Source organism: Neolamprologus brichardi, chromosome 15 (assembly GCF_056152115.1).
Source record: "Neolamprologus brichardi isolate AB-2024 chromosome 15, ASM5615211v1, whole genome shotgun sequence".
NCBI lineage: Eukaryota > Metazoa > Chordata > Actinopteri > Cichliformes > Cichlidae > Neolamprologus > Neolamprologus brichardi.
The window spans coordinates 25,441,691-25,463,687 of NC_142118.1; the positions used below are offsets into that span (position 1 = coordinate 25,441,691).

General features: G+C 47.0%; 1 protein-coding gene and 1 pseudogene across 2 annotated transcripts; both read left to right on the forward strand.

The window, feature by feature from the left end:
* LOC102782143 (NACHT, LRR and PYD domains-containing protein 3-like) overlaps positions 1-21,997 on the forward strand; it is a 305,914-nt pseudogene that overhangs the window by 40,605 nt on the left and 243,312 nt on the right.
* Positions 3,676-21,952, forward strand: cep170bb (centrosomal protein 170Bb). 2 transcript variants are annotated; one of them, XM_006793408.3, is made up of 19 exons: positions 3,676-3,840; positions 5,086-5,223; positions 5,373-5,462; positions 5,724-5,802; positions 5,912-5,970; positions 6,207-6,324; positions 6,708-6,809; positions 6,932-7,444; positions 7,724-8,802; positions 9,138-9,314; positions 9,506-9,623; positions 9,886-11,604; positions 12,935-13,178; positions 13,272-13,428; positions 14,879-15,016; positions 16,017-16,105; positions 16,493-16,586; positions 16,678-16,729; positions 18,982-21,952. In XM_006793408.3, exons 2-19 carry the CDS (start codon positions 5,119-5,121, stop codon positions 19,164-19,166), a joined length of 5,118 nt encoding a protein of 1,705 aa, XP_006793471.2. In that variant the 5' UTR covers positions 3,676-3,840; positions 5,086-5,118; the 3' UTR covers positions 19,167-21,952. The 2 variants fall into 2 exon arrangements, with proteins under 2 accessions (XP_006793471.2, XP_006793472.2); XM_006793409.3 differs by lacking the exon at positions 14,879-15,016.

Below are 21,997 nucleotides of genomic sequence, written 5' to 3' on the forward strand. Positions count from 1 at the left end.
ATCAACATTAACAGACTGAACTGGACCTTATAACAGGAGTGCATATAATTTTAGTAAATTATTCTGGTGAGTATCAGCTGCGCTGGGTATGTAAATCGGGACATCCAGCCGCAGTGCTGATCGCCACTCGTGCCAAAAATCCAGACAAATGTCACTTGATCAAGGAGCAAATCTGCATCAGATGAGATCAGCTGACTTTGCGTGTATGTGGGCAGTGCACAGCGGTGTGTACTCTGTGTGTTAACAAGAAAAGCGCATATAAGAAAGTGGTGTGCAAAAGCAGGGTAGTGACAGAATTGATGCGCACTATTGATATTTGAAGCATGTGTTCCTGCACATTAACACACGGGTACTGTGGAATATATTTTTTACTCACCTAAAGTGCTCGTGCTCTCGTCCACTCCCCGCAAAAAAATAGCAGCTGTGCGGTGTCTGTGGCATCAGTGCTCTCATCGCATGCGATGGAGTAAAAATCAAAAGCACAGCTTTATCAGACAGTTGCAGTTTAATGTTGGCTGACAAGTCTTCAACAACTGGATTTCTGGACATGCTGACGTTGTTGACGGGCGCATTATTTCGGTGACTTTAACGAGGCCGTGTTTTATGAGGTCTCCATCTGAAAAAGGCTTGCCATGTCTTGCGATGAGTTGGGCGACCTCATAGCTGGCTATTGTAGCCTTTTCCTGGACCTTTTGAGCACGAAAAAATTACTGTTGCTTACCCCGCAGGAGAGCTACCCTTTGCTTTAATTTCTGCTCTCGCTCAGCACCAGTGTAGGATGCATAGGCCTGATGTTTGGTTTCATAATGACGTCGTACATTATACTCTTTCATAACTGCCATAATTTCAGTGCAGATCAAACAGACACACTTCCCCTTGAATTCTTTGAAGAAATATTCACTCTCCCACCATGTCTGAAATTTTCTGTATTCACTTTCTACCTTTGGCTTCTTTAGTTCTGCCATGTTTAGTAACTAATAGTGATGGGTCGTTCGCGAACGAAATGGCTCTTAGAGCCGACTCTTTGAAGTGAACGACGCGAGCCGGCTCCTTATTGGGAGCCGTGAGATTTTTTTTCTTTCTTTCTCTCACCCTCTCTCTCGCCCTTTTTTCCGCTAAACACCGCATGCGCGGCCTGTACTTTGCGCTGGGCAGAGGGGGGAGGGGCGTTAGTTACACTTGCAGTAGCACAGGAACAGAGCCAGAGAGAAAGAGAGCGAGGGACAACAACGTCACATTAGAAAGGTATAGTAATCATCCACTATTTTTAGTTGCAGATAATAAAGGATTCAGAAATCATACAGGCCCATATGACAGAGAATGTGCATCTTCTTTTTGTTTTAATATTTTAATTTATATTTAATTGTGTTGTGGTTTGCAGTGTTTTGTGTTGTTTCACGTTAAATTTGTTTAAAAGGAAAAAGCTGAAAATTTAAATAGTTAAAAGTTTAAAATGTAAATAGTTGTTGTTTGTATTATATGATTTATTTATTACATTTTATGTGGAGTGAATAAATAAAGTATATTTATGGTGGCCCTTAGAGACAAAGGAGTACAAACTCCAAAATATGTACAAACTCCAAAACACGTAAAAACTCAGACGCACTTACAAACCCCGAAGCATGTACAAACTCCAAAACACGTAAAAACTCAGAAGCACGTACAAACTCCAAAACACGTAAAAACTAAGAAGCACGTACAAACTCAGAATCACGTACAAAAGACAACAGAAGTGCTCCAGGATGCTAGGGCGCAGTGTTGAGCGTTTGTTACCTAGTGGCTACACAAGCCAGGAAGTATCAACAACCGGATTTGGTGTGTGGTAATAACAGGTAAATGAATTTTTTTTTAAATTATTTGAATAAATATGAGTGCTTGTCTATAAATACACAAACAATACGCACATGCTTTCAATTGTGTAATTTAAGTGATCTGGGTAGCTCTGTTTTGGAAGTTCAGTTAACACTAGAAATGTGTTTTGGAGTTTGTATATGCTTTAGAGTTTGTACGTGCTTTGTCTCTAGGGGCCATATATAAACATATATAAATAAAACTACTTTTTTTTACATTAGTAATTCCTTTTCTGCATAATTTTATATTATTGTTAATGATTAAATAATTAAAGCAACAAAACAACCTGAAGAGCCGGTTCGGAGCTGAAAGATCCGACTCTTTTTAGTGAGCCGAGCCGAAAGAGCCGGATCTCTAAAAAGAGCCGGAAATCCCATCACTAGTAACTAACTTGGGCTAAATTTCTTCTGTGATTGTCCTTTTTGGTGGAGCAACTGCCTCGATCGACAGTAGCTCCCCCTGGTGTTAAAACTAAGAAGTGCAATACACTCAAGCAAAAGTTGAAGTGCGGGCCATATTCGATTCTATTTATAAAATTACTTGCGGGCCAATTAAAAATGGATCGCGGGCCGCAGTTGGCCCGCGGGCCGGAGTTTGGACACCCCTGCCCTAACCAGTCGCGGCAGATGGCCGCCCTCTCACTGAGCCTGGTTCTGCTGGAGGTTTCTTCCTGTTAAAAGGGAGTTTTTCCCTCCCACTGTCGCTAAAGTGCTTGCTCATAGGGGGTCATATGATTGTTGGGTTATTGTAAAGCGCCTTGAGCTTGTATAAATAAAACTGAATTAGTGTACCCCCCCCCCCCCCCCCCCCATACACACAGACGCACGCACACAGCGCAGGTAAGCAGCTAAGTTACACATGTGTGGTAGACTCTTCATCTGCAGCTCACAGACGGTCACACGCAGAGCCATGAACCGGAGACGTGCAGATGACGTCATCATCCTCATCCCCGTGTCAGCGTTGCGGTGACATCATGCAAAACCGGCGCTTCCCGGACTGAAGCGACGGCGCTCCAAATCATGTGACCTCTGCCCGGCGCACGCTGAGCTGATCGATCAGAAGAATCTGTGCTGATTACCGATGAGCAGGTCTTCCGAAAACCCTCACACTGCCGAGCGCGCGACCGGAAACCAACCCGCCTTCACAATAAGAGTAGGCCGAGGGCAGCCGTTCCGTCACGGTCACACCTGCAGCCAGGTGTGCTGTGACGAAGTTACTCGCGTGGTCACACTTTTTACTCCTACATGAGTTATTCTCCATCATCGCTCCTCAGCAAACCAACGCTGAGGGGGCCGTGCTTTTCCGTGCTCAAGTCTTACAGTATGTAAAAGGGACTCTGAGCTGCTCTCCGGTTTAAGTCTTGCTGGATCATGCAGGTCTGACGTGCCATTTACACAGCCATTCGAGTCCGTCGTGAGAGGTGTGCACCGCTGGATTGGCTCAGCACACACCATCCCCATCGGTACAATCTGCAGAATCCTGCCTACCACGTGACTTTAGCCAGCAGGTGAACCACTGTTTCATTTTAATCAATGGCTAGTTTTGTGTGAACAAAAACAACATGAAAATTCAGTCTGACTCACCGAAATTACAACATAGTGCTACTGACCACTGCCAAGCTAACAAGATAACAGAGCTCCACAGCGCCCTCTGCTGTGGCAGTACCAGGTAATTTGACGGCCAGCCTCGGTATGCCTGCCTCAGACTCGGTCGGTGCTGCAGTAAAACCTGTTCGAACCTCACTGGACATGTTATCAGGTGCGGGCTTTTATTGTGAAGGTCTCGGCAGCTCTTCCGGTGCGGTGGTCGCTGTCGCGGTGCGTGTTGACGCAGCGGGTGCGTCAGGAGGAGATGTTGTAGAGCATCATCGGAGCCGAGCCGCCCCAGTCCGTCCGAATCCGGATAACGGGACCCGCTCATGCTCTGCCCGCCCCGCAGCACGCCAGCCCCAGATCCAAGAAGCGAAGAGCAGCGGGGAAGAGCCCGGAGGTAAGAGAGAGGGGGAGGGCAGGGCGTGGAGGAGGAGAGCCTGTCTGTCATCTGTCTGTAACTCCCCCACCCTTCACACACACACGTCCGTCGGTCTGTCGGAACCGGACAGGAGGAGCAGCTCCGGGCAGCAGCCGCCGAGAGGCGCTGAGGCCTGGAGAGATGCTGCTGAAGAGCCCCTCCTCTCCTCCAGCATCAGCTCAGTGTCTGTGTGTGTGGTTGTCTGTGTGTATGTGCATCTGAGTGTGTGTTGTGCACACTTGTCCACATCATGAGCAGTTTTCTTCACTGGTTCTATGCCGTGATGAAAAACAGGAAGATTCCCCCCTCCCTTCCCCAGAATTTTTACCTATGGAACCGTTTGGAGTGAGCTGTCCAATCACCTCTGACCTCCTGAGAAGAGCAGAGCTTCACAGCAGAGCTCCAGAGTGGATGTGAAGTCTCAGTGACTGATGGAGGAGCTGATCTACTCCATGTGTGCCTGTGTGTCAGCCTCTGATTGGACAGAGCGTCTGTGGCACTGCTGTCTGGGCTGCAGAGGAGCTTCATCTATCCTTCAGCTGTGTCTGCGAGAGCTCCTGCATACAAAACCCAGTGCTCCAAACTCTCACTTCATCTGTTCGTGTGGTTCACACAAAAGTATTGACAGTACTGATGATACTGCAGTATATGTGCAGAAAAACACTAAAGCAGTGAAGTTTTCATGTCAGTGACTCTCACCTGTGCGAGTGTGTGTGTGTGAGATCATGTGGTCATTTGACAGTTGGATATTTTCTGTTAGATATAGGAAATATCTTTAACCCGCTCGTGTTTTATTTTCTGCTGGTCAGTGCTTTAGTTCAACTTTCAACTCTAAAGATGAAATGAACAGTTGATTTGTTCATGCTCTGTGTTTTTAATAAATATCACATATTTGACTGCATGACCCAGTTTCTGTGCCGAACCTCTGTAATCCGAGCACTGTGAATAAAAATGTCTGTAGGAGTTCATTCAGTGCTTAATTGAAAGTTGAAGGTGTTTGAACCTCAGACTCAGGCTGGTGTGGACAACCTGCAGGTCCTTTTGGACCTGACTACACACCTGCAGGTGCCTCAGCTGTCAGCATTCAAACACACACAAATCAGTAAGAGCAGGATCATCTGAAATTACTCATTTTGTCTGATTAAATATTTAAAATCTGTCACGGTGGCACAACAGGCCCGCACAAACCCACCTGTATCACCTGCCTCTGTCTTCATTTCCCAGGATGCTCTGGGGTTTCTCAGCAGGCCTGTGAAGATGAGTGTGACATCATGGTTCCTGGTAAGCAGTTCGGGGACTCGACACCGCCTCCCCCGAGAGATGATTTTTGTGGGCCGAGAGGACTGCGAGCTAATGCTTCAGGTGAGGCTGACCTGTGCAGGTGTTCGGGTTAGTAGAAATTGCCTCCCTCTAGCTTGGTCTGAAAAAGGAAGTTGTGATGGTGTCTTGTTTGAGTCGCAGTGAAAGTAAGCAGAAAGAGTTGCGTGTGTGTGTGTGTGTGTGTGTCTCAGTCTCGCAGTGTGGACAAACAGCACGCTGTCATCAACTACAACCCGACCACTGATGAACACCTGGTGAAGGACCTGGGCAGCCTCAATGGGGTGAGCCATACACAACATATCAGTACATTATCATAGGTATCCACCAATCAGCAGCAAACACAGGTGGGGGGTGGTGATGCCTAAAGTCGCAGGTTACAGTACAAAGATTTTTTTTATTTATTAACTTAAAAAAAATTAATTCCACTTTAATTTAAACAGGCAAGAACTGTAAAATCACAAAAGAGTGAAAACCTTCACAGTGGACTTCAGCATCATAATCAGAAAGTTTCACCTGGACGTTTGTTTGTTTGTTTCCTGCAGACGTTTGTAAACGACCTTAGGATTCCTGATCAGACCTACATCACCCTCAAACTGTCCGACATCATCCGCTTCGGATACGATATCCTTCAGACGCACACACGTGTGTGTGTGTGTGTGTGTGTGTGTGTGTGTGTGTGTGTGTGTGTGTGTGTGTGATAATTTTAATATTTTTCTGAGCTGTTGTTCACATTCTCACGTCTACGTTCTGGAGAAAAGTCAACACAAAGTCCCAGAGGAGGCCCTAAAGGTTGGTGTTTGTGGGTGTGTGTTTTCTAGTGTACAAATTACTGCATAGAGGGTGTTATTTAATTTCCTTTTTTAACTGCATTTAGTTTGCATTTCCAAAACTACTCAGAGCGTCATGAATTTCTCATGACTACACACAGCATGTACAGTACTGTGAGTAAATGCAGTACCGTGAGCACATGCAGTACATGCAATTTGCAGTACCTTGAGTACGTTTGCCTCGTTCTTCTGTTTCAGCATGAGAAGTACAGCAGTCAGCTGCAGATGAGCCTAAAGCCTTCAGAGGGGAAGAAGAGCGACGTGGATGAGCGGGCGAGAGGCGAGAAAGCGCAGAGTACCAAGAGCCTCACACAGGGTAACAATAATACAGCAACAGTACTGGCAGTAAATATACTGTGTAAATGTACTCCTAACAATACTGGGCGTAATACAAGCAATAACACAAAATTTTGACATCACACAGGGTCAAAAATATACTGCACTGTACAAAACATAATGTAATACAAAACCCTGCACCAGAAAGCCTGGTGCAGGGTTAAAAAGTACTGGATCAGGTGTCTGGCCGCTGTGTGTTCCTGTACGCAGACGATGTGTCGCTGTTTGTTCAGATGTATTTTTTACTATAAATCTGCTCGTCCAGGAATAAGTTTTAGTATCGAACCAGAAAGTCGTTTGTTCACGCTCCTCGGGACACTTTGATTGGTCGTCAATTTCACCTATCACACGTTTCTGTGACAGAGGTGCCGGTGTGTCGGCCCACTCCTTTGTATGGCCAGCCTTCCTGGTGGGGAGAGGAGGATTATGGGAGTAAAGTCCAAACCAGCGATGAGCCACATTCAGGTACGCACACCTTAATAAAGTGGAGGAGTGCAGTAAACTGGTGCTGTATAAATAAAGCTAAATTGAGCTGATGGTGCGTTATTGATGATGTTGGTGAGATGTCGTCTCTTTGCCTCTGTCAGATGTTCAGAAAGACGCTCCCTCTGCAGATCCAGAATTTTCTGCATCGCTGTCAGACTGTCAGCCAAAGTCCGCCTTCCCTTCGTACCACCGTGAGCCGAGCTACTTTGAGATCCCCACCAAGGACTTCCAGCACCCTAAGTCCTCAGGCGCGGAGCTCCATGAGATCCCCACCAAGGACACTGACACGCCCCCGGCCCCACCCTCACCTCCCACTCCGACTCCGCCTGTCGTTCAGAGCCACGCCTCCTTTACCATTGAGTTTGATGATTGCATGCCTGGGAAGATCAAGATTAAAGACCACATCACCAAGTTCTCCACTCGCCAGAGGAAGCTGCAGGCTACACCCACCAAGACAGCCATCATGGCCACACCTGCAGAGGTGATGTCAGCAGAGAGCAAGGTGGCTGACTGGCTGGTCCACAGTGATGTAAGCATGATGAAGAGACGCCCACCGTCTGAAGACGTTTACAGCACCAAGAGTGACCTCGCCATGAACATCAAGACCCTGAAAGGTCAGAGTTGCACCTGTGTTCCGGACCATACCTGTGTTTGTCATTCACAGGTAATCGGGGATTATGCTTCCTGTTGGTGATAAAACCTGTCCAGCACTTCGTTGTTAACAATTTATTGACACACGGTCCCTGAATCTTCTGATATTTCTCTGATTTTACTGACCCCACTAAACTTCTGTCTTTGTTTGAGGCTATCAAAGCTTCAGTCATACACTTGTGACCATTGAGCTTCAAAGTTCAAAAGCTAGCACTCACTGACATCTTTATTCCTGTCTTTAGGTCACCACCATGAGGATGGGACCCAGAGTGACTCAGAGGACCCAGTTCTCAAAGGAAGGAGTAAATCCTACCACTCGGTCCGCACTGAGCATTCTATGCAATCAGAGCTGTCCCAGGCGTCGCAGCAGGTCATCCAATCAGACCAGTCCATCCATAGTCAGCTACACCAACCACTGCAGTATGCTCCACCCAGACCGGCCTCTGCCTCACCCGTGGCCCCTGAGAGGCCCCTGTCCCAGAGTCCTCCTAAAGCTCCGTCACCCACCGAATTTCCCAAACAGGCGCCCTCTGAGCACCTCACTCAGCAAGCTTTCATCATTGAGTTCTTTGATGACAACCCACGCAAGAAGCGCTCTCAGTCCTTCACCCACAACCCCGCCCATGCTGACTCGTACTCCACACTCAGAGCCAAGTTGGAGCGGCGGAAAGGCGGCGAGAGGCCGGCATCTGTGCACGGCCACATCCCTCCCACACAGCAGGTGACGGTTCCTCTGAAGGGTCAGAGCCATGGCGGCCCTCAGAGGTCAAGCTCTCTGAAGAGAGAAAAGACTGAGGGGGAGGCGGCTTCGTCGGCTTCCTCGTCTCGCACCTCATCGGGCATCATCATCCGACCTTTCGGCAGCGTTGGGAAGAAGTCAAAGCTTGCCCAGGAGTTTGCTGCTGAATTCCTGAAGGATTCGGGTCGTAATGACTCCTCCCCAACCAGGGATAAGACAACTCCTCCACCAATGTCTGCACCTCCTGTGATGGTGTCGCCTCATCATACAAGGATCCCCTCCACACAAGAACCTCCAGCTCCATCTTCTGTCTCCTACCCTGCCTCCCCATTACAGCCTCCAGCAATCTCAAAGACCCCAGTCCCAGTCAACATTCCATGCCCAGCTGCCGCTCCGGTACATCCGTCTGGACCTCCCTTCTCCCCCATGCTGCCCATGGCCGTCCGTGGAGGAGATGTCAAAGGTACCCAGAGGATGGCCAGGAACGAGGAAGACGACAGCTTGAGCGATGCTGGGACCTACACCATTGAAACGGAGTCGCAGGACAAAGAGGTGGAAGAGGCTCGTAACATGATCGATCAGGTGAAGTCCCAGTGAAAACACAGTAAGCTCACGTGCTGTGCCGTATGATTCTTCAGCAGGGATGTGGACTTTGATAAAATAACACATCTTATGTAATGTTGTATTCAAACCCTTGTGTCATTGCTGATTATCTCAGTTTTGTTGTCTCGTCTTCACTGAATCTTCCAGATAGAAAAATGTTTATGAAATTAGAAATGATCTTAGGGTATCTGGAAGTATTCTGATGTTGTCTATCTAAACAGTATCTCTTAGTGATGCACTGACCCTTGTATCCTTCCTATTTCTTCCTGTTTGTTTTTTCTGCCTGTCCTCATGCATGTCCTGTGCTCTGACAGGTGTTTGGTGTCCTCGATTCTCCAGAGTACAGTGGTGTGAACACAGGTGTGTATAGACCTGTGATAAATGATGGAAAGGATGAGCACACTAACCTGCCTAGTGATGGTAGCACTGTGGACTCATTGCATGGCTTTATCCCATCTTCTATCAGCGGCCCTTCAACAGGCCCCATACAGGTAAAAAAAAAAAAAAGTGAAAATTTTGAAGTACAACCTGGAGAAACACCTTTGTAGCACACTGTTATCCCAGTGCCTGCATAACCATGTTGTTATTCCCTATTTCTCCTTGTGATATGAATGTAAATGTTGATGTTTGTTTCCACTGATCTTCCTGAAAATGGTGTTGGTCATCATATTTTGTTCTGCAGGTTCCAGCTGCTCATGCTGCATGTCTGGAAGGCCCTAAGTGGGTTTCACGTTGGGCCAGTCTAGCAGACAGCTACGCCGAACCTGGTTCCACTCCACCTCAAGTAGAATGTCTAGAAGGTGAGGTTTGTTAAAAATACCTTAAACATGTTTAAAGAGCACAGAGCTGCTGTTATCTCAGCTTTATGTTTATGGACCTCCAAATGTGATTCCGTTTGTCTACTTGGAGTCTTGAATTTATCAGTAATTTGCAGTTTTGTAAGTGAACAATAAATGCATCTATACACAGTTCAGAGCAAGGTCTTATTTTTAAAACTAAAGTAGTTACGCAACATTAAAGCAACTCATATAAAACGCTGACGTGACTAAACTTGTGTTGCAGATTCACGTCTCATGAGCCCTTCGATGGGAAACTACAGCTACGACAACTCTGAGTCAGAGTCCAGCCACAGCTCCAGGACAAGAAGGCTGCTGCCCCAAGTGCCTCCAGAAAAGCTAGACTGTGTCACCCCAAGCATCATGATTCGCCATGAATCTTACCAAAGCCAGGAACCTCTGGACAGAACCTTTGGTCCCTCCCACTCAGTTGACTCCACCCAGCGTCTGTCCGTTCAGGATGATGTGGACCCAGACAGCCTGAGTGATGCCAGTCGCTCAGATGATGGACCTGTTCAAGAGAAGATGAGGACAAATCAGGTCAAGACTGCATTTGTATCTCCAGGGATCACTGGTCCTCAGCTTAGAGGTCAGGAGAAAGTGTCTCCATCCTCCAAATCCACCTGCTTCTACATTGGTTCAGAAGACCATCCCAGCAAACCTGAGCAAGCCCAGAGCCCAGTACAGTCTGAGAAGACAAGAGACCCCCCAGCAAAAACTACCACTGTCCTGATCCGACATCTGAGTGGATACGAACCCAAGAGGACGGGAGTCAAACCCAACAGCTCTGCTCCAAACCTCCAGACACAGGACAAAGATTCAGTTCCAACCAAAGACAGTTGCACATCATCCTTCATCCGTCAGGAGAGTTTCACCAAAGACCAGCCCAGTGACACTGTCCAGATGAAGAAGCTTCCCCACATCTCCAGCCACCCATCCATCAGAGACATGGAGCAGAGGCGGGAGAACATCCAGGACACACAGTCCTTCCTTCAGGAAGGAACTCTATCCTCTCTGGATGCCAAGTTCCCCTCCTCTGGTTCAGGTCGCAGCTCAAAGAAGGAGGGTTCGTCCAGCCACATGGACGACTCCCTGTCTGGTGAGTCAGATGTTGACACGGCTAGCACGGTGAGTCAAGTGAGTAGCAAAAACACTCCAGTCAGCTCAACGTCTAAAAAGCATCCTCCCATCAGCAGCCTTCAAAAGGAGAGGTCCTCTTCTAGTCCATCCATCCAAGAGAAGGGACAGCAGCTCAGTGCCCGTGAGCGACTTTCTGAGAAACGCCGAAACCAGATCACTGCCAGTGCAGCAAATAAGGCAGAGGCAGCGAAACGCTTCCAGATGCGCCGCAGTGCCGGGAATCGTGGCTCTCTGGATCTGTCGGAAGGCCAGCAGGGGTCTGGTCCGCAGTGGACCGAAACCCCATCATCTGATCACGAAACGTCCCGTCCATCCAGCCGCAGCAAAAAACTCATTGCCCCTCTTCAGAAAGAAGACAATGGGAAGACGCCCAGGACGGCGACCCAGCAGGTTCTGACACGTTCCAACAGCCTGTCAGCGCCACGGCCGACCCGAGCCTCAATGCTGCGGCGGGCACGTCTGGGTGAAGCTTCAGATAACGAAGGTGCTGAGACTGACCGAGGCTCTCAGAATTCTGACCATATCGTTGCAGCGCCCAAAGTGTCCACCGAGGGGAAGAAGCTGTCCAGGCTGGACATCTTAGCGATGCCCAGGAAGAGGACCGGCTCCTTCACCAACCCCAGCGATACCGAGGCATCCTCCACAGGACGGCCCACTTTCTCCAACCGGAACACAGAGGCTGTTGTCAGCACCAGGAAAACATCGGTGGGTGACAACCGGCAGACAGCTAGCAGAGGAGGCGGAGCTCCAGCAAAGCAACCTCTGACACGTACCCGTTCGAGCGGAGCCAAGTACGCCGGCAGCGGTGAGTTATTCCTTAATGACCCTGAATGTGAGGGGTTCCTGATGTTTCAGTCAGAGTTGTTCCTCCTGAGTTGTTCTAGGATGAGAGACAGAGGTCGAGTCTGCCGTCACTCAGTCTAATCGCATTAATCATAGGTGTTTCAGTTGCTCCGTCGTCTCCAACAGGTGAGGACTGGTCAGTTTGAATTTTTTGGCCTTTTATTATGAAATGATAATCATGTCATGATAAATGCATGAGCCAAAAAATTATTCTGAGAAAATAATTTAATTTCACTGGTGCAATTAAATTCCTCATGTATAAATTCAACAACCTGCGTGTGTAAGTCTCAGAGCTCCGAGAAGCAATTGCTCATGCCGGCTTATCAAGGTACTAACCGCAAGTCCAATGTGTCCCAGGTGTAAGTGTTAGATAAAAAAAAAAAGTTTGTGCAAACCTGAGTTTGTCAAAAGTTAGTGCGAGCAGCCTCAGCTGACTGGTGTGAAACAGCAAACAGACGATTCAGAGGAATCAGGACAATTGTGAGGAAATCGGGGAAACATCCTCATCACAGTCTCACTTTTTGAGCTTCACGATGAGCTTAATTGTTTGAGTCGTATCATTGTCACATCTTTACCTTTAAAACATAAAGTGCTTTGAGGCCATGGAAATAAAATTGAATTCAGTTGAATCATGGTAAAAAGCACTTAAACTCCAAACCCTCCATGAGGACAGACTCTCTGGTGGGATCTGCTGACCTTTGCTGTCATTGGAATCGTCAGATTTCTGATGCTGCTGAGTCTGTTTGTATTACCGTGGAAACAGTATCAGCTCCCTTGTTATGAACCGGAATTAGGACACAAACCCAGATACCAGCTGCAGCCCAGAGCTTCACCCTGCAGACACTTTAATCTGATGTCCTGTCACATCCACAGCCATCCAAACATGCTTACTAACACTCTGAGGCAAAACCTAACGCTGTGTAGAGTTAGACAGAAGCTCTGGATGGATGATGAACAGCGCCTTTGTTCAGCTGCTGTGGTGATTTGGCACAATATAAAATAGTATTGAAGTGAATTGAATAATTTCATTTTTTGGCCCTTGATCACAAAGAACTGAGATGCAAGGGTCAGAGTGATCATTGATGAAGGCTCACAAGGATCAGATTTCAAACTTCACCTGAGATGTCAAACTTCACCTGAGATGTCAAACTTCACCTGAGAGTCTGAGGTTTCTGACTGAATGATGGCATAGCGGTGCTCTCTGGAAGTCATGGTTGGCTCTTATCTGAACCTCGTGTTAAACAGAATCTCGTAGTTGAGGTTTGCGGTTTCTCACGACCGGCTGTTCTCAGGTTCCCGTCGCAGACAGAAGGGCTCGGACTTCTCTTCTTCCTCTGATGAAGAATACGAGACGAGTGGCGGTATCTCCAGAGCCAAACGCTCCTCCCATCCTTCCACCTCTGACCAGACGCCACACAGCCACCGGACGCCCGCCACCAGGACCAAGTCTGTCTCCCTGGAAACGGAGGAGGATGAGGATCAGAACGATGTTGACCCGTACCAGAACTGGTCCACGCACAGCGCTGAGATTGCAAAGTAAAAGCACTGTCACATGTTGACACGTGTGCCACGGTAAGGTGATGTCACTCACGTCTCTATGGTGATCATGTGTTTGCGTATCCCCTGCAGGCTCAGTCAGGACCTGGCTAAAGACTTGGCCATCCTGGCGAAGGAAATCCACGACGTCGCTGGGGATGGGGACTCGCCGAGCTCCGGCATGGGCACCACCACGTCTCCCAGCTCGCTGCCCAACACGCCAGCCTCCACCATCTCCGCCAGGGAGGAGGTGGGCCACAAAAATCCCTCATAACACTCTCACTACACACAGGCCGTAGAATGACTAGCAGGCAGGGTTAGCAGCAGGTGTTGTGTTGCAGTGTTTTTAGGTTTTGTTTATTAGCTCAGCAGAGGTCAGTGCAAGCTCCAGTGTTCCCACTTCAGATGCTGGTCTGACTGGGAGGAAAAGCCTTCGTCATGCTTCGACTCATTGTTCATCTCTCTGTTCTGCTCGCAGACGCCATACTGTCCATACTTATGGGGGGTCCGACCATCTCAGGTGTCTGACTCATCTCTCCTTGTGCCCTGTGATTGGTTCCCCTGCCATCACTAATCCTAACACTCCCTTCTCATTGGTTTTGTTTTATTTATGTTTTGAAAGATTATTGATAATAAACTGCTGAGGCGGTGCTGAACAACCCCGAGCTGGAACAAGTGCCGAGGTGTGTCAGAGCAAGGACTCGAAGCCCCCCCAAGGGTCTGCTGAGAGCAAAGAGGTCTATAAAGAATATGACCTGAGGCCAGGTGACAGGTGGCTTCACCTGTGCTACTTCACACTCCCTACATGAGAATAAAAACGTTTCACAGCTTGGCACGCTTCTTTGGATTCTATGGTTTAACAGTGGCAACCAAACAGCCTATAGGGCCCTAACTGCCACCTTTTGGCAGTTGTAACACATTACGCCCTCCAGGTGGCAATAAAAACAAGATCAGAAGTCACGACCCCTGTAGTGGAAGCCTGTTCTCTCACTTTTCACAGCCAGCCACCACATTTAAGGCTTTATTGTGTTTTCTATCGGCTGTTTCACAGCTTTGCCAGATACTCCACCTGTTGTCCTCTGCGGAAAGGAGCTAATGACAAACCACAGAGTGTGAATCAGAGAAAGCAGTTCTTCATCACAGAGAACAAATTTCCACAGCGTACCATTGGGTGACTCCGTCTGACACGCCCTCATAAACAAATTTCCCAGAGGAACCCACCCGAGGGATTAATAAAGTTTTATCTTATCTCTTATCTTAAACAGACGAATAAAACCCCTACGCTCTGAAGTTCGTACTTGTCTCAAACAGAGTCCGTCCCCTCTCTCAGGTGACTGAATCAGATGTAAGAACCTGAACCTGCCCCAATGGTGTCGGTTCCTGCTCGGTGTTGTTTGGTGCTCACTCAGTGGTTTTGATGATAATCGGGTCCATCGGCCTCCACCGTGAATGAACTGGTGTTATTGGTTTTGGAACAGTTCGTGAAGCCGTGGCTGGTGTCCAGCAGGGTTCTCCCGCCCTCCTTCGCCTCCCCGTGGTCGTTACGCTCTGTCTCCCAGCAGCACTGAAATTCACTGCACACGCTGTTGCCTCCACCATTGCAGCTGCATGTTGACTTGGTGCATGCGTTCACAGAGCACCGCCATCACCGTCTAGCTGGTTTCATCACCGGAGTCAGACTCCTTTTATTCTCTTTCCAGCTGGTCCAGCGTATCCCTGAGGCCAGTTTAAACTACCAGAAGGTTCCTCCAGGTTCTGCTGCTGTCTCGGACCTGGATGCAAATATGAATGAGCCAGAGACCGGTTCTAAGCAACGGCGTCCGTGGAACCGCGAAGAGGTCACTGTCTAATCCCTCTGAGGCTACGTTCACACTGCAGCTTGTAGCGCCACGGTCATGTTCATGTGTAATTAACAGACCAGTTAACGCCAAGGTGTGTGTGTGTGTAACCCATCGCACTGACCATCGTCACACCCAGATTTAGCTTTGTTTTAGCTGGGACTAATAACCACTAAAATGACTGTAATATTTAGGTTTTGATTAGTGCTGTCAGTGTTAATCTTGTTAAAATGACGAGCTAGCATGTTAGCGCGGATAGCTCGTTAATGCGTTAGCGCCGTCCAGACCCATACACAGGTCTATCTGTGTTAACTCGCTAACAGAGATTTGCCGCGTTAATGTGGTTATGGCCTTAACTTCATTTTAACAAGATTAAGGCTGAGAGCACTAGTTTTAATATTGTGGTCTGCTTACTTCCGGTGGAATTGGGACTGTGGTACACCACAGCCTGAAACATGGATGTGCGTGCTGTGACACTTCCTGTAGTGACCATATTTGGATGGGACGGAGGTGCTCCAAGTGATCTGCTATCAGGTGTTATTTAGGAGAAATTATCAGCATTAATGTGTTTGTTTTAACACAGAGTCCATAAAGACGGACTCAGTGCTGCCTGTGCTGGACATCAGAGGAACTCCAGCTTCATTTCTCAGCCCTGACAGGTGCGTCAGGCTGAGGACTCTAGCTGTGCTATATGCTCAGATAGTATCACCTAGAGGCTGCAGGGATCATTACAGCTCGCACCATGCAAACGGCAGACTGAAGCGGGGCTCTAGACAAAGGCACTGTTATCCATTGTTTCAAGACTAGAACATCATGCAAAAGTAATGAAACCCTACATAGCTGCCGTGTGAACATAGCCAGTGTGATCGTTACCATGACTACAACTGCTGCAGTTAGTTTTGGTGTGCTGGGAAATCAAGATGTAACCTGCTGGAGCCACGTGACGGTGCAACGCTGGCTTCATCTCCTGCCCTCTGCATGTCCCTCTGAATTCTTTCAGGTGATTCTGGACAACCTGATGCTGAATCCAGTGTCTCAGCTGTCTCAGGCCATCCGGGAGAACACAGAGCAGCTGGCCGAGAAAATGAAGTAAGGAAGCACTGACACCCCGAGGCTGTAGCAGCTCAAACCTGAGAAATGTTGGGGATGCTTAAAAGGATCCCTTTTCATCAATATCTTTTTAGTTTGTACAGAAATGACCACCTCCTCCCATTCAACACGTTTACCCAAACCATTCAGTCCAAGTGCAGCCTCTCTCTGGGGGAACAGCTAGTTTCCCCTCACAGTGAGACAAAGATTTAAACTTCAGACCACAGATGTAAAACGAGGATGATTTCTTTGGTTCCCTTCACTTGCTATCAGGCTTATTAGGTGTTCAGGTGTCAGGTCCGGTTCGGTATAGTAAGGGGCACTTTTGGGACCTGTACGCTGTGGTTTCTGAATGCTGGCGCTGACTCGACAGTGTCTTCCTCTCAGAGTTTTGTTCCAGAACAAGGCTGAGGTCTGGGAGGAGATTGAGGCAAAGATCAATACTGAAAATGAAGTCCCCATCCTGAAGACCTCCAACAAGGTTCATTTCCATATTTATTGGCTGATTTAAACAGCACAAAAGTAACTTCATAGAACATCTGGAAACCTCAGTTTTCTGTTTCCTGTTGCAGGAAATTACCTCCATTTTGAAAGAGCTGAGGAGAGTTCAGAGGCAGCTTGAAGGTACGTTCAGGTTTGGATTTGTGTGTTTTGTCCAGTTTGAGTCTGTCAAATCCAAACAAAATTCAGGGACAGGGTTTTTTAAACTTCTAGTGAAACCACAAGAAAAAGACAAAGAAGTTCCAGAACTGCCTAATAATTGAGCTGATGAACATTGCTCAACAAATGTATTACACCACACAGTGTAAGATTTATGGCACAGCTGCCCTAATTAACAGTATTATTTTATCATGTTTTATGTTTTTCTAATGGTTAATCCACCACTATGATCATTTAACTGAAGTGATTTCAGTGCTAAAATATCATTACTGTGCCTGACTCAGCAGAACATATAGTAAAGCAAAATTATTGTTTTTTCTTTTTTGAATTAGGATACCAAATTATAGAATTTATTTACAGAAAATCAGTTTTAGTGGTTGAATGTTGTGCTCGAATCATTCCTGTGTGTGTGAATTCAGTTTATCTACCTCATAACTATTAAACGTCTCTCGTCATTGTGGTTTTCAGTTGAATTGAACTTTTAACTGTGGTTCTTTTTAATGTTCTCTTTGTGTCCAGCACTTTCCTGAGAGTACAGTGCTCAGCATAAATGAGTACACCCCACTACATTTGTCAGAAAACCTTTAGTTTCCTTTCAACATTTTCTATGAGATACTATACTACAAAATACTCCCACAAATGTGGGCCATTGATTGCAAACCAGTTTTGTTTATTTACACACACAAAAAAGTTATTTTCCTAAAAAAGTTCATTCAAGCCCATGTCGCAAAAATGAGGACACCCCAATTATAGTCTTAGGAGAAAAGCCACACTAAAGACTACAAAATTCGAATTAACAGGCATTCAAGCACAGGTGAGTCTAATGATTCATTTAAGAGGTGTCCAGCAGACAGGTGACTATAAAAGGGCATTACTTAACAAAGAAAAGCTCTTTCCATTTCATGCTGTCATCAATGGCTCCACATGGAAGAGAAATGTCACAAAATCTGAGAAAGGAAATCATTTCTTTACAAAAAAAAAGGTGAGAGCTACAAGAAGATCAGAAAAGCTTTACATTTCAGCCAAAATACTGTAGCAAAAGTGATTCAAAAATTTAAGAAAGATTGAAGTGCAACCATTGTACAGAGACGTCCAGGCCATCCACGGAAGTTAACATCTCGACAGGAGCGTCTTCTAATAAGAAGGATTGAAGAATATCGCTATGCAAGTTCACTTCAGTTAGCTAAAGCAGTAGAAAGCCAAACTGGAGTGACCGTTTCACGTGACACCATACTGCAGAGGAATGGCATGCATGGTTTCGTCCACAAAGGAAGCCTCTCCTAAAGCCCATGCACAAAAAAGCACGCCTAGAATTTTCTAGGGCCCATGCTGAAAAAGATGAACACTGCGGGGACTCTATAATCTGGAGTGATGAGACAAGGCATTGTAAAGGTGAGGATTTCAAAGAGAAATGCATGGTGCCTACCGTGAAACATGGTGGTGGCAGTGTCCTTATGTGGGGCTGCATGAGTGCTGCTGGTGTTGGGGAGCTGCATTTCATTGATGGTATCATGAACTCAACAATGTACTGCTCTATACTGAAGGTGAAGATGCTGCCATCACTGCATGCACTTGGTTGTCGTGCACTTTTCCAACACAACAATGATCCAAAACACACATCTAAAGCTACTGTTGCATTTCTGAAGAAGAACAGGGTGAAGGTGATAGAATGGCCAAGTATGTCTCCTGATCTGAACCCAGTCGAACACTTGTGGGGTATTCTGAACCGGCAAGTTGAGCATCACTCTCCGTCCAGCATTCAGGCTCTAAAAGAGGTTATTCTTGAAGACTGGAAAAAGATAGATGTTGCAATATGTCGCCAACTTGTTCATACCATGCCTAGAAGACTTGGTGCTGTCCTTGAAAATCACGGTGGTCATACAAAATACTAGATGTAGTAGTTTTTGTTGTGGGGTCTATTCTTTTTTGCTTTAACCAATTTGAGTAAAACTGAAGATTTTGTGATCGAAGTTATATTATTAACCTTATTTTCATGTTATGGAGTTAAACAAGTGTTCAATAAAACTCAGCCTTGTGAAAATTTGGGAAATTGTTCTTAGGTTCATTGAGCTACTGATTAAATTCGTACTTTTTAAAGGGGGTGTACTCATTTATGCTGAGCACTGTACATCTTATAAATCATCTCAGACTCTATCTGAAGTAGACTCATTGGCCCTGGTGTGTTATTTAATATTCTTGTAATGTTCTTGTTATAGTTATAAATACGATTGTGGAGCCTGGTGGCGGTCTTCAGGCAGCAGCCGGCGCAGCATCCCTCAGTCAGACTCGACCATCCACAAGGGAGAAGAAACCCAGCACCAAACCTCGCGGAGCGCCCAACACCAACGAAAGCACCAAACGACCGCCTCGTGGACCCGATGGGGCCCACAACATGGCCTGAGCAGGCCACTGTAGCACCTCTGGAAAGTAACTGTGCATCCACCAGTCCCTGCCTCTGACTGTAACACCCAGATCCACAACTCAGTGCTGACTTCAGCTGTAAATGTGTGGTTGGAGGCTGGTGTGGGTTTGTGGCGGGCCGGTTTGAGGTCTGCCTCTAACTTATCATCCATTTGCAGCAAGAATAGATATTTACAAAGCTTCTGACAAATGCCGTGCATCAGTGGAATTTTTGGTCTGAATTTATTGGTTTCCAACCCAGAGTTTGGTTGACGTTGGTTTCCAACGTCAGAGCGATGTGATGAGGTGATGATCTCGGTGTCCCACAGGTCATAGTTGTGAACTTTCAAGGATGCAAATTTTAAGTGAAATGCTGCTGTGGACAGAACCACATGCATCGTTTCTAGCAGACTCCTCTCACATGAATCCTTGCCTGTAAATACTGCAGCTGTGAACAGACCTCAAACACGCCCCTTCCCTGTCTACAGGGAGCAGCTCAGTCATGCTCCTTCCGGCTGTTACCGTGACGACCCGTCTCCGGTGTGTGTTTGTTAGGGTGGAAGAGCTGCGGCATGTGGATGCACTGAAACTGTCCAGAACTAACTCTCATTCGTGGTCAGTGTATGTCTGTAGAACTGCTTCCACTTTGCACAAGCTCAGCAAACGTAGTCAAAGCTCCAAAATGAAGCAGCCGCTCGCGCCACCGTAGTACGTGGATGATGTACAAACATATACCGATAAACTTTGTGCTTTGATAATCTGCTGTTGCGTTGCATTTGAACAGATTGTGTTGCTGTTTTTATGTCTGTATTTATGAAGAGAAAGCCGTAGCTTCCTGTGGTCTGTGCAGACAGGAAACGGAAGCTGTAGAAGAAAAAACTATGTAATGTTGTGTTTCCTGAATGTTTGGGTGCTCCGCTGCCTGTCCCGACACGCTCAGCCTCATTTTCTTGCCGTAATTGTGCATTAGCTTTGAAGCTGTGTCAGGTTATGCTGAATGATCAGACTTGTGCTGGTCCCTGAACGCATCGCCTTTCTACCTAAATTGAAAGAAATGCGATGACCAGACTCAGCTCTGTTTGGCAATCTGGTTTCTGATAGAAAGGCTCGCCCCTTAACATAGTTCAGGATCATGTGAAACAAAGGAACGCTGAGGTGTTCTCCACAAGTTCTGCCTCACTTCATTATGACACCTCATGTGTTACTGGTAATGAAATGAGCTGTAAGGCTGACACGCCGAGCTGTAATTGCAGACCGCAGACGTCTGTGGAAACAAAGCTGCAGCTCTGATCAGAACAAGCCACCATCCATTTGCCCCGTCCTGATCTGTGAGGGCTAAGAGAGTCCAGTTTGACAGCGTTATGTCATGAGCACAGGGTGTATTCCTGATGATGAAGTGTGGACTCATCAGCTGAGAAAAAACTCGACAATGAATTTTTTTCTTTTTGAAGCTGCTCTGTCAGAGAAGCTGCAGACTTGGTTCCGGAGTTCAGGACTGACACTCTCCGATTGATGAACAGCTCGTGTCCTTTATCTCCTCGTTTCAGCTGACTCTGCTTGCTGAGTTCTGCTCGTCTGTGAGCAGCATGAGCTGCTGGATCAGGCTCACCTGTGATACATCTGTGTGTTGTGGACTTGACTGTGTAACTCCATTCATCTGGAGTGTTTCTGATCTTTGAATTTCTTGTAAATTTCTTGTTCGGCTGCATTAGAAAAGTTTATATGAAGAAAGTATTTAGAGTTTTACCTGTGAGAGCACTGCCTGCTCTCAGAGAGGTGGAGGATGGTGTGTGTGTGTGTGTGTGTGTGTGTGTGTGTGTGTGTGTGTGTGTGTGTTTTTGTTTAGGCATCTGTGTGGGTAGAAGCAGGTTGTTGAGCGCGCTCAGTGAAACCCTCTTGAGCGATTAGCCTAGCTTAGCACAAACCCTGGAAGCAGAGGGAAAGTGTTAGCATAGATCCACATGAGGAAGTTTGCTGTGTGAAGACATCATCAGTGGGCGGGGAACACACGGCATGCCAGGAGCTCGTTTGCGTTGAGAGAACAGCAGACCCAGCCAATCATCTGCCAGCTGCGACTCTCAGGACCAGTGCAGGCGAGTGGCAGGCAGGTGATGTATTAGACGGGTCTGTGTGGGTCCAGGATTTATCCAGCCGCAGAGCTGTCCTGCACCTCTTCAGTAGGAATTTGCCCCAACACGCTGTTAGTGGGTGTGGTCTGTAGAGAGGGTGAACAGTTTAAGCTAGGCTCACATCACCTTGTGAACTAGGAGAGCCGAGAAAAAGAGGACTTCACTGAATCTGCTGGAATGTGCGTGTCTGAAGAAGCTGGACTTTTATTTTGTAAGGTACATGTTTCCTGTAGCTTGCGGCAGGTGAGAGTTTGAGGCTGAGTCACCAAATGTGCACTTTTTCATTGCCGAACGCCTGTGAGGGCAGCTGGAGCTGAGCTTCGTTTGCTTGTGGTGTTTTGGCGCAGCCTTCCAGAATGTACCAATTCATCGCCGCCCACAGCAGACACCTGATTGGCCATTGCTATGATGATGTAACTGCTGCTGCTACAGGTCATTTGGGCTACCTGCCTTTGTGTTTTACTTTTGTTACAGTGCATGCAGCTGAGAAGCAGCCAGGCTGTAGAAACGTGTGCACACGTCTCATCGACCGTTTCACATGTCTGACGATCCTGCGGCCGCCCACGGCCTTTCTGTCCACATATCCGAAGCGTCACGCCTTCATCATGACGGGATTTCTTTTATCACAATGTCATTTGTAATAAACTGATCTCATGCAGATGTTTCTCTGTGGTTTTTCGATGCTGTGAAAATTGAAATGAAA